This window comes from Myzus persicae, unplaced genomic scaffold (genome assembly GCF_001856785.1).
Source record: "Myzus persicae strain clone G006 unplaced genomic scaffold, MPER_G0061.0, whole genome shotgun sequence".
Taxonomy (NCBI): domain Eukaryota; kingdom Metazoa; phylum Arthropoda; class Insecta; order Hemiptera; family Aphididae; genus Myzus; species Myzus persicae.
In genome coordinates this window covers 513076-525989 of record NW_019104200.1, presented here as the reverse complement: position 1 = coordinate 525989, position 12914 = coordinate 513076, and the positions used below count along the sequence as shown (strand labels likewise).

Here is a 12914-nt window from a genome sequence, read left to right as displayed (position 1 = left end):
GAAAAATACATTAAATTACAAACGAAAATTAGAACCACGTTATGTGGCAAAAACATGTATCAATAAAATATATAAAAATAAAAAATAGGACAACGTTTGCGCAAAAAAATTAATTCATCAAATAAGTATAGAATAGTTCAGAAATTTTAAAAATACACACAAAAATAAAATTAGGAAGTTAAAAAAAAAAAATCTTTAAATATTTTTGAAAGAGTATTGAGCCAATCTTCTCATGGGAACTTCTAGGTAATACTAACAGACTTGAAATTAGTATAATATTCAAATATATGCAAAGGAGCTATTAAGAAGGGAAATATTACGCCCAGACTTTGTATGGATTTACGCCAAAGGTGTTCTGTTTTTGGTAAATTCGCTCAAACGTGTTGCGCCTTGACTCCCTGAGAGATTACAGTACAACTCCGATGGTCGAAAATAGTTCAACGGTTTATATCTAAGCAATTACATTTTTTATTATTAATATAAACACCCCAAAGGGTCAAAATACAAATAATATTAATTACAACATTAAAATTAATTATTGAGTTTACAAAATTAATTAAAAGCATTAAGCATATTATTAATTCTTAATTCAGAACATGTATTATAAAAAATATATATAAATAAAAGGATTACCTGATTTTGGAACGCTGCAGCTGCACAGAACTATTAGAAAAAAGTTTTTTGTGGATGTAGGTGTAAAAAATGGCTTAAGTCTTCCTAGAGTTGAATGTTGGAACTTTTAAATTAACTTATTATAATAATTCAGGGAAATCTACTTTTAACGATTTTGTGTAAGAAAACAGTGTCCAATAACAATCTTCTAACTACCAATGTTTTAGTCGTAGACTTATAGCTGTTCAACACTCAGATTGAACCAACTGGATTTAAAAGCACTTTTGTATTCAGTTTTCACAATGAATTCGCATAATGATGATTGATACCTGCATTTCATTAAGTATGTTTCATAAAAACAATGGACAAAAGTGAATATGAACTTCAAAGATATTACATTTAAATACTGTAATTGTTTGCTTTCTTGATACGTCTTTAATGAAAGTGCAAATAATAATATATTTGTTAAAATTCATCCCTTATTAAATTGTCAATGAATCATAATAATAATAAATAAAATTGAATAAGAATTTCAAATCATCCTATGAATACTAAAAAATGATTTCCGCGTTCTCTTTTTGATAAAATAAAATATTATAAGAAAAACAAAACATCTTTTATAAGCTTTGATCATTTCAAACATTGTATTATTAGTAGTATTCTCGACGATAAAAACTTTCAGTAAATTTTCTACTAATATAATATAAAATCTAAAAATTGAGAATTTGTCTACAAAATATAATTGGGTTTTCATACTACCATGATTCATGAATTCGGATATTCTCACTTTATAATTAACTACTAGATGAAGAAACTATGAATTATATCTCACTTCTGTGCTGAGTATAAGTATATTATTACTATTAATTTGAAGCCTATTATAAATCATTGCATTTGCAATACAATTACGAGCGTATAGCACGATTACCTATTACATTTAATAGATATTTTTTTAATTTTGAATGCCCTTAAACATTATTTTCTAGTAAAGATTTTTAGAAATGATTGAATTAAGTAATAAATATTACATAAGTGACCTCGTAATAATATTAACTTATCGCCAAAAAAGTTAAAATTCTATTAAATTAAATCTAAGAACAGCTAATAAACTTTTTAGAATTTTGAAATTTATTGATAAAAAAAATTCACTTGCTATCTTTTCAGCAAACAAAAACGATTAATTATTTATTTTTATTAATACAAATTTAACATGAGCACTATTTAGTTAATATGTGTCAGTATATATTTGTATTCTTCATATTATTTGATTTATAATAATACTCATTTAGTATTATTAATTTATAAACTAGAATACATGGGAAATGATAATTATTTATTTATGTTTACATATATATATTAAGTGTGGGTCTGTATATTTTTGTTTTGCACGAATAAAAACTTTTCAGTTTTCTTAAGATAAATTTGTCAAATTTAATTTAAATCAATAATTAATACTTATTAAATGACTTATAATAAATAATTTTGGAATATGTCCTTTATAGTTTACTAACTTTTAAATATTCTTCTGATTAAGAATTTTTAAGCTTTGGTTTCAGGTTTTTGTTTATTCTTTTTTTATTTCTATAATATAATTACATTTATTTTAACTTGTAAATAATACCATAACTCATTAGGTATATATTGTTGTATCAGTTATTTTTAAAATATAAATTCCTATACTTCTAATCAAATAAGTAATAATTGAGTATAAATAAATATCGAATTGAGAAGGTAACAAATTATTGAGATATAAAAATGTATCAATTTAAAATGTTTTTAAAACTTGTCCTTGATAATTAAATTATTACCTAACCGTGGGGCGTACTATAGAATATAGATACCCATTATTTATAACCTAATTTCTCGAGGAAAGTGAAAATCTCAGCCTAAGGTAGATATAGTTACTCCCGAGAATTTAGTGGGATAAAAGCGTAGAATACTTGAGACTTGAGTTGAGACTTAAGTCACGTATTCACGTTATTTATCATTAAATCGTTGACTGCATTTCCACTTCACTATTAGATAGCACTTTTTTCATTTAAAACTTATTACATTTAAACGTTTTCTAGAACGAAGCGATGACGGGTACTCACACACAGAATCCAGTATATTCTCGATTGACACTAGCACTGATGGAAGATACTGGATGGTATAAGGCTAATTATTCATTAGCTCAGGATCTCAGCTGGGGCAAAAACTTGGGCTGCGATTTCGTGACAAAAAGCTGCAAACAATGGATGGACATGAAACGTGCCAAAGGCCAGTCTATTCATCCATTTTGTAATAAAGTGAAAAGAGATCCTCTAGAAACCGAGTGTACGGATGATCGTAGCTCAGTAGCCTTATGCAACCTAGTCGAACACGTGCAGCCCTTACCAAACTTCTATCAGGTCAGTAACGTTTGTATAGTTGTTTAGTTCATTTTTTTTTCCATGTAACCTGTAAATATTTTGAAAATTTAATTTAATACAACTCAACATATTACATACAGCAGGCACATTGTATATACCTATAGAGAGATTTATAATTATACATGCCTCACGGAAGTGTGAAAATTCGGGTTTTGTGCGTTAAATCTAAGAAACAAATGTATCTGTTGTTTTGTTGTAATATATTTTATGAAGAAAATACTTACTTTACACTTATATTTTTACCAGCTCTAATTGTATCTATAATCAGCTAAAATTATAATTGTTATAACTTATAATAAACTAAAACTAAATTATATAGTTATCGAATGATGAATAATCGTCTTTGCCAAATTACTCTGGTAATCACGTTATCTCTCATAAATTGTTTTGAGTAAAATTGAATTAATAATATTATTTTATTATTTGTGCTATATGTAGTAAATAGTATATACCTATAGTAATTATAGTTATAGTTAAAATAAATATGCCTAATATGAATAAAAACAGTTGTTTCTAGGACTATAAAAACTAAAAAAAATAGAATGATATAATTTCACAAATCTAGGTAGGAAAAAAAAATAAAAAATATAGGTAGGGTGTTATTTTCAGTGTTTTACTTTATGAAATACAAAATGATCAAAAAAATAGTTTCATGAGAATACAGTAAATTAAGTTGTAAGTATAATAATATCCTGTTTATACACTTTTAGTACCTTCCTGTCTTACACTCCTACAATCCTACCTACAACATTTTTGTTAAATAAACATTTATTTGGAAATCACCTTTTTTCTGTATAATTCATTAAAATGTAATAGCGATAATATCCCATTAAATTCTGAAAACAAATCTAAAAACCACTCGGTTTGCTTTTAAAGGTTATACTTACAGTTTACAGTACTAAGAAAATATGGAAAAAATATTAGGATAACGTTTTATTAAAACTTCAAAAACCTTAGTACCTAGGTGGCTAGGTATAACAAAAAAATTAATTTTAAAAAAATATAAAAATATATTATTGCAATTAAAATTTAAATAATTTTAAAAACTTAAAAGTTAAAAAGAAAAGTAATCTTAGTGAATTTTGAATTCTAATTCAAATTAATCTTCTATTAATTTAGAAATTGAAATTGCAACTTTCATAAATTAAGTACACATTTTAAAGGATCGATTGAGTCCATAATGCTCCAAATTCCATCATTTAATAGTGTCAACATTTTTCAAAAATTTTGTTTTTTCTATACGATAAATACATAAATAACCTTTTAAATTTGTGTTGGATAGTAAATGATTATTTTCTGGAACGCTATAATAACCATAAATGATTAGGTATATTCTCACAGAAAGTACTGCATGAATTTCAGAAAGTATTATTTTTAATATTAAGCTTTAATTCGTTCTCTTAACCATGAAAATTAAAACGCACAAAAATACAAACCTCAAAAACCACTTCCGTGAAAAATCAATATATAATAAATATAATCAGGATTTGCTCAAAATGTAATTAAATTCAAGTTTTAGTAATTAATGGCTTACATGCACACAAAACATATTTTCCGTTGAATACAGTCAAAATGCCATGTTTATTAAAATAGTTATAGATCCTATATTATTACAATTATAAAATAATTTGCAACAAGTATACTGTATAGTAACTAATATTTCATTTAATATTTTTTTAGCTGCTATTTATTCCATTTAATATTATTAATATATACCGCGGCATATAATCATAGATTTCACTCATTTTAAAATTGGTAGTGTCCATACTTTAGGTATCCGGGATATTCTCATTTAATTTAAGTTTTTAAATGATGAACAATATGTTTATAAACTTCAAGCCGACGTTGGTTTTAATTCCACGTTTCTATTTTCTCGCTCACGACTTAGCTCACGATATGCATTTTCCGTCGCCTTCGTCTGACGAGTTTCATGTCTAATAATACATCATCATTCTCACTCAAGATATTCAATCGCGTTTGGTTTTTACGCGGCAGATACACCGCGAGATTGCTGTTATTTGTATAGCCCGGTCCCATCTCAAACCAATAGAAAATATTTGGCCATTTGCATTTTAATTGCGCTGGGGTAGTGTTTTGACGGAAAAAGCGTGTTATACCTATAACGCGGGTTAAAAAGTGACAAACTACTACAACCGCCCTTACCACACTTCAAACTATAATGTGTTTTGAATAGTGTGTAAAACGCGGTTTACCAAGTACGCGGTAGACGAAACGCGACGAAATACGCCGTACATAAACCCCAGAGTTATTCATTTCGGTAAATTATGTTTACCAAACAATTGTTTACCATTCAAACTTTTTCTTATTCGTATTATTTCTGTCTAACACTTTGAGCATTCTGTTATACTTTCGACTGTAAGTATAAAATTATATGTTTCTTTAAAATATTTTACTTATTAAAAATTATATGAAACAATTCACTAAAAACCTTTATTCGTATGTTTTCAATGCTCGTAGAGTGCACATTATTGTATTTGTTTATTTTCAACATAATATATAATTGCATTTTTTTTTTTTGATTGTTGGATCGTCGATGGCAAAAGTAATTTCTTGCTAATTACTCCCTCATAATAAAATTATTTGTATAAAGTAAAACATGGGATAGCAATTAGTAAGCCATATTTTTTTATAAAAATTGTACAGTTCATACTTAATAAAATAATAAAAATATTATATCGTACATAATGTTATACTGTACTATATTATAATTTTTAAATAGTTCAATTACAATTATAAAAATATATGTGCTTAATACGGTCAAACAACAGTTATACCATTAATTTTAAATACTATAGTATTTTTTTTTTTTATTGATCGTTACAGCTTCGGCAGCATAGGCCATTAGCTTATGAGTTTTATACAATTATATAAGTACTTAAAATATATGCTTAGAATAGGAGAGATAACTATAGTATTATATTATAATATTATAAAATGTATAAAATAAAAATACCAACGTTATAGCGAGTACCTATACTACTACCAGCATTATTTTATTTTTAACATTGAAACGTAATCCATATTTTTTATTTTTTTTTTATTCCAAGTAAATGATTTACAATTAACCAAACAATTTTTTTTTTTTAAATAAATCGTATGTAATATATCGTAATTTTAATTATTTTATTATCCTACATTACTACATAATCATATATTATTTCATAAAAATTTTGTTTTTAACCTCCATTTTTGTTTTATAACACCCATTGTACCTTATAAATAATGTCTAACATACATAGGTAATATTGGTTTCGTATTTAAAAAAAGATATACATTTTTTTTAATGTTAAAAGTAATCATATTTAATATTATAAGTTTAGTGAGGTACCTACACAGGATAATCCATTTAAGTACTACACTCATTATTTTAAAAAGTTCCAACTATTATTGCCATTATATTTTTTTAAGTTTTTACTTTTTCGAATGACACCATACATTTTTAATTTCATATTCTGAAACGGAATATTATTTTGAGTATTTCAATTTATAAAGATCTAATTTCGGCCAATTAGCCAATTTCGGTTCATTAGTTATATAAACATTTGAAGTTTAGATGAGCGAAGTAGGGTGATACAGGAGTATCCCACAAAATGTTGTTCACAAATCCACTTAACTAAACTTTTAATACTTATAACTAATGAACTACTTGTCCGAAATTTGAAAGAAAGATGTCATTATTTTCTATTTTTGTGTTACTAAAATGATATAGATATTGTAACTTTATTTTCATTTGTTTTAAATATATAAACATTTTATTAATGTTACTTGTCCTATACTGTTTTATAGATATCCAGTATTTTTATTTATTCTCATTTGTACTATATTATTTCAGAACTTCGATTACATTCCACACGTAACATCCGGTCGTGAAGCATATTATGGAGGATCTGTAAGTCTCGCGGATTACTGTCCATATATACAAGAGTTTATATGGAGGTCGAAAAGTGTGGTAATAAGAGGATCACATTGTCAGTATCCAGAAAATAATCCACGTGAGTACATAAATATATTATACTTGGAATGATGGTACACATCACTATTGTTCAGATCAATGATATAATAATATTGGATGGAATAATAGGTGTTGAAGAATGCAATACAATTTAAATATAATATGCATCTCTGTATCGGGTATAGGATTATAGGTTATAGCCACTTATAAAAATATATTCCTGAATAAAATGTGTATTAAACGTTATATTTAATGCGTTGTCGAGTTTTATAAAATAAAATGTAAACGCTTGTTGCTTTTTGAAGTTCTGTGAACGACCGATTTACTACCAGCGTATAGTCTATTTTTTATTTGTATAATAGACTGAGTTTTATAAGAAATCCTAGTAATTCGTAGTAGATAGGTAATTACAATGGTTATAGTAGGACCAAAACACAGTAGTTAAAAGAAAAATAAATGCTCCATTGTAGTTTGCTTATTTCCAAAGAACATAATATAATCTAAGTATAATATAATATTATCTTCTCAATACACAGTTGATAATTTTGTTTTGTTTCATATACCTAGATCCAGATAAGAACTTTGCATTAGAAGTATACGGAGACAATTCTAAATGTTTCGACCATACTAATCAGATGTGGGAAGAACAGACCTGCAAACAAGTTAGACAATGGCAACACTGGGGCTCTGGATGTTACGAATATAGCTGTCAAAACGGACGACTTCATATTGTTGTAAGTATTTTTCCAAATCAATTATTATCAAACAGTGCTGTAAAACATATTATATTTCGAGTGATTTTTAAAAAAAACTATATTATATTGTCATTTATTAGTATTTCTAGATTTTGTTGATTTTCCTCTGTGACATTTCTTTTTAAACTAAAAACATACATTTAAATTATAATTATGTTTCGTTTGACTTGTTTTTAAATTGGACGATTAAAGACCAGACGTTTGAATATTAGTTATAACCCAATACATTTATGTTTTTTTTTGGCTTTGAGTTCTAAATATTAATCCTGAGTGACGGCTCTCTGAATTTTTTTTTAACAACCATATTTAATTGAGTTTTTTAGGTTGTGTAATATTATTTTAATGTTTTTAAAATTATTTTATTCTGATTACGTATTTTGTTTTCAACAATAATTTATTATGTAGGCTGCGCAATAATCCGTATTTTCAATTTGCTCTAATATATTTTTGGTGTAGTTGATAATAAAAAAAAAATCAAGATTATTTAATTTTAAAAAATGCAGTACCTATAGGCAGTATAATATTATAGCCTCTCAATATCTTTTGCGTTTGTTTTAATACGAATAAATGGTTATTTAGATAGGATATCTTTAAATAGGTAGACATTTAGTTTATATAGCTAAAAAAGTCTGAATTTAATTAACTTGCGTTTAAGATGGATTACTTTATTTAAAAACTTATACCTAAATAGTTTTAAAAGAAAATATTAAACCATAAAAAACTTTAAAGTAGTTCAAATCAAACTAGGTATCAGAAATTTATATCTCATCACACAATAATATTACTCTATAGTTTTGATCACTACTTGATTATTTTCCAATAAATCAAAGTGTAATATTACGCGTATCTGCAGAATGTATATAGTGTTATGTAACAGTATATTTTTAGTTAATTTTTGTGATCTGAAATTGACAGATTATTTTCAATTTTTTAATTCGGTAAAATAATAATTATGTAAAATATTTCAAAATATAGTTTATTAATTTCCACCGTAAACCAATTCGTTCCTGGTATATACTGCTAATTAAAAGTTCCGTATATTCTATCTTCCACATCATGTAATTGTCATGGTAACCAATAAATAAAGAAATTGTTATTATTAATTAAATACTCGGAACTCTATTATTTAAAAAAAAAGTTTAACATAATATTTTAAAGTAAAAATAGGATATAAAAAGGGGGTGGCCCTTGGGCCACGGTGACGAACCCTGAGCTGATAAGGGGTTAGTGGGCGAAGCTAACTGGGGTCCTTATAGTCTATTATAATATTCTTTCTGTCTTATACAAAAACGATCGCGACCCATAATATACATATAATGTTGATAATATAGCTACGGCATATCTATATCATTATTATATACATGTAAGGTGATGAGTATGAAATACTTCCACATGAAATCTTCACTTTGAAATATTTCAATAAAATATTGAAAAATATATTTTTTAATTTTGTGTTTTTTTGAAATATGTTTCATAAAATCATCACTAGATGGTTAGACTAATTTCATACCTGATTAGTGGTTATCAATATTTAATTTCCGATCACGATGTAGACAAGATATTATAATGATCTCAAAATATATAAGATAGATAATAATTATTATGTAATTTATATGATGTACAATGTAAGCAATATTTCTATAACATTTTCCACTTAACATTGAACTAAGTGGAGATGCTATTCTAACTTCATCCTACTATAGTTTTAAGTTAAGATATTATCATCAAAATGAAATATTTCAAAAAAATAAATTTCACGACATTTTAGAATCGAATCAGACTTCATGGTATATTATTTATCTTGTTCGTAGTTATCGTAGTGCAATACGACACACAGGGTGATCCAACAAGTATGCTCACTCCCTTTTTTTCTTTAATAGCGAAGTTATTAAGGTTCCTATTTGAAAAACAAAAATTTAGGACACTACAAAAAATCTCAAGAATATGAAAATACGGTTTTTGAGTATATTTAAAGATTCCAAAAATCAGGTTTTGAAAAACTTAATTATTAAAGAAAAAAAGGGAGGCGACCATACTTGTTGGATCACCGTGTATATGTATGCGTGATGTGCTACACATCGTAATGTTTGCCGCTTGGCATAATATTATTGTATAATAATGTTCTGTGACAATATTGTTTGACGTATTATTTGTTTGTGCGAACTGCAGGTGTCCAACCACACGTACACGTGCTACTTCCCGGGCCAGGAACTGGTCATCCGGCTGGTGGCCAACGGTTGGCTGCACAAGGGCGTCATCGTGTGTCCGGCGTGCGAGGAGCTGTGCGACGGCGGGTCGGACGACAACAAGTGTAAGCCGCCGTCGGACGTGCCACCCACCGCACCGTATCACCGCGAACAGCTAGCGTGCGGCGGCACGGCCACAGTCTCCGTCACGGCCGCGGCCGCGGTCACCACGGTAACCGTCGCCACGCTGTTACTCATGATCTCGACGTGAACAAACAACGATATGATAATATAACATTGTATTATGTATATCGTCTTTTCCGTTTCTCTCTCACTCTCTCTCTTTCATCATCTCACTGTGTCTGTGTCATCTGTCTCTTCCTATTTTTTGTTCGTCCCCCTAATCGTGTGTGTGTGTGTGCGCATTGTATATATATATATATATAAAATATTCCGTATCTGTATATATTACGAAAAAAAAAAATAGTAATTTATGATCGTCATCGTAGTTGTCATCATCGACATTCCTCATAAATCGTTGCACTTTTCCGGAGCGATCGAATTTTATCGCACTCTGCGTGTCGGTTATTGCGCTGAACATCAATAAATACAGATTGACAGCAGCGTTATTGTGTATCGAAAACTGTCTTTTTTCCGACCAACAACAACGAATTACTGTAATACAATAATATAATACAACGTCAACACGACGTGCCCAGAAAAATATTGTGCCGCAGTCGTGGTGTCGGTATTTACTATCATTTTATAATACATTATCGATTTATTGATTTTTATTCGCGATTTACGAACCAACTGTCATCATCCAAATTGTATTTACGTTTATTGAATTTGCGATCGCATGTCCGCGGCTGTTTCACGTACCTATGTACATCATAATATACATTTCAGATAAAAAAAGGCATTTAACGATTTCACTATTGCATAATAATATTTCATGAATGAACTTGACCATAGCATATAATAGTTTAATGTGCAATGCCTAAACAAAATAAATTATATGAATAATATAACTGTTAATGTGGAAATATTGACAATCAAATTAACATTTCTCAAATTCCTACTTATACGAGCGCAGTGTTCGGTTTTTCGATGTTTTTAGACGTTATTTATTGGCTCGACACCTACAGAGGCTCTTGAAATTTTTTTTTGATAACACGATGTTTTTTTAAATTTATTATGAGGTTACGATTTTTAAGCCTTTATTGCATTCCCGTTTATTATTTCTGTGATAGCTATGATTCCATTTTGTCATTTTTAGTGGCGTCCTCGGATTGGAAGTATACAACATTTTCGTAATATCTGTGGATAAGGGTCATGGGCCGAGGAACACTTAAGTACATTTTGCACCAGATTAACACTGAATGCTGCAATGATACTCCACTATTCAATCGGGATTTTGGTTTCCCGATTAGATTCCCCCCCCCCCCCATTAGAGGACATTTAAGAATGTTGAACAAATATTAGGTGCTAGAACCAATCCTGGTGATGAAAATGCTCATGTATGGTTATAAATGTGAAATAAAAAGTAATCCTTATTTAATTGTAATAAGTATAATATGTTAGAAAAAATATTGATAATACCTATAGGTACATTGTGTGTCATTATAATGATTATAACTATTCTCGTAATTCATGTAATATTTTTAATTTTTATATGAAGCACGTAAAATAAACTACTTCATTCAATACTTATATCCCTTCATTGATACAGAATACCCGAGTAGATAGATTTTCCCTATTTTATCTATATTAGTGTTGTCTAATTATATTTATATGTATATTAAGTAGGTAACATTATTAGATTTTTTTACTAACTCGATACAAAAAAATGTACCAGTCAGAGGAGTTAAACAGCTATATAATACTTAGCAAGCTTAGTTAAGCGTATAACTATTATTATATTTCCATTTCATAAAAATGCTCTCGACAAAGGAAAAAAATTGTTTCGTAACTAAATTGATAAGCAGTAATAAAGCTTACAAAGGTTTCTTTTTTGAAATTTCAAACTAACAAGTATCAACGAAAAAAACTTTATCATTCTTTTTATTCCGTAATACAATAAAAATTCAGTCGTAATAAAAAAAAGGTATCTTTTATTACTGCCATGGTCAAAAGATGATACGTACTTCTATCAGCATTTGCCTTTCGTCTGGCGTAAACATTCCGACTATATTATTGGGTAGGTATTATATTGTGTATTTTACTGTTTTCGGGCACTAGTAAAACGGATGTTAAAAAATGCTCGAAAATAAACAATAATATTATACTAACTTATTTATACTGCAAACAAACATTCCGGACTTCAGGACATTCAAGTACACCTACTTTCCTACTATATAGATACTGCTTTAATGGAGTTAATTAATTGTTTGGGCGTGTGTAAATATTTGAGATTGAAATGGAACATTTTACGCCATCATATTTAAAGATGACGATTTTTTTTTACCAGAAAATCTTCTGTAATTTTATCGTCGGTATCTTTATAGTATTGTGTATATTCTATCATAGTTACCTACCGATTTGTATTGTGTAAAAATATTATTATTTTTTTTTTAAGTACCTATTGTATTTACCAATTTATATAAAATTATATATTATATTGTGTTTATAAGTGTCACTAGACGTTAAGTTGTGAATATCCATTATTTTTTTTTATTAGGATTAGTATTATAGTGATAACGTAAAATTAAAAATAACGCAAATTTACCCATTATATGATGTCTGGATGATTTGCCTCAAAACCACACCCTAACGAGTATGTTTTGTCAAAAATTTTTTTTTTTGGCCACTATACCAGTGTCCGGGTGTTCTATTGCTAATTATTATTGTTTATTCGCTCTTAATACAATGTTTCTGAATTATAAAAATAATTACGTACTATTATTAATAATTATGCATACCTATATAGTACCTAATACTCATATTATGTAGAATCATTTTTCGTGTAAACCGAATG

General features: G+C 27.9%; 1 protein-coding gene across 1 annotated transcript in view; it reads left to right on the top strand.

The window, feature by feature from the left end:
• Positions 1-12793, top strand: part of LOC111039929 (leishmanolysin-like peptidase) — a 71540-nt gene extending 58747 nt beyond the window's left edge. Inside the window, exons 8-11 of the mRNA XM_022323598.1 lie at positions 2682-3002; positions 6877-7036; positions 7564-7730; positions 9921-12793. Coding sequence (XP_022179290.1) covers positions 2682-3002; positions 6877-7036; positions 7564-7730; positions 9921-10208 — 936 coding nt within the window. The 3' untranslated portion in view covers positions 10209-12793. The remainder of the gene's footprint in view (positions 1-2681; positions 3003-6876; positions 7037-7563; positions 7731-9920) is intronic.
• The last annotated feature ends 121 nt before the right edge of the window (positions 12794-12914 follow it).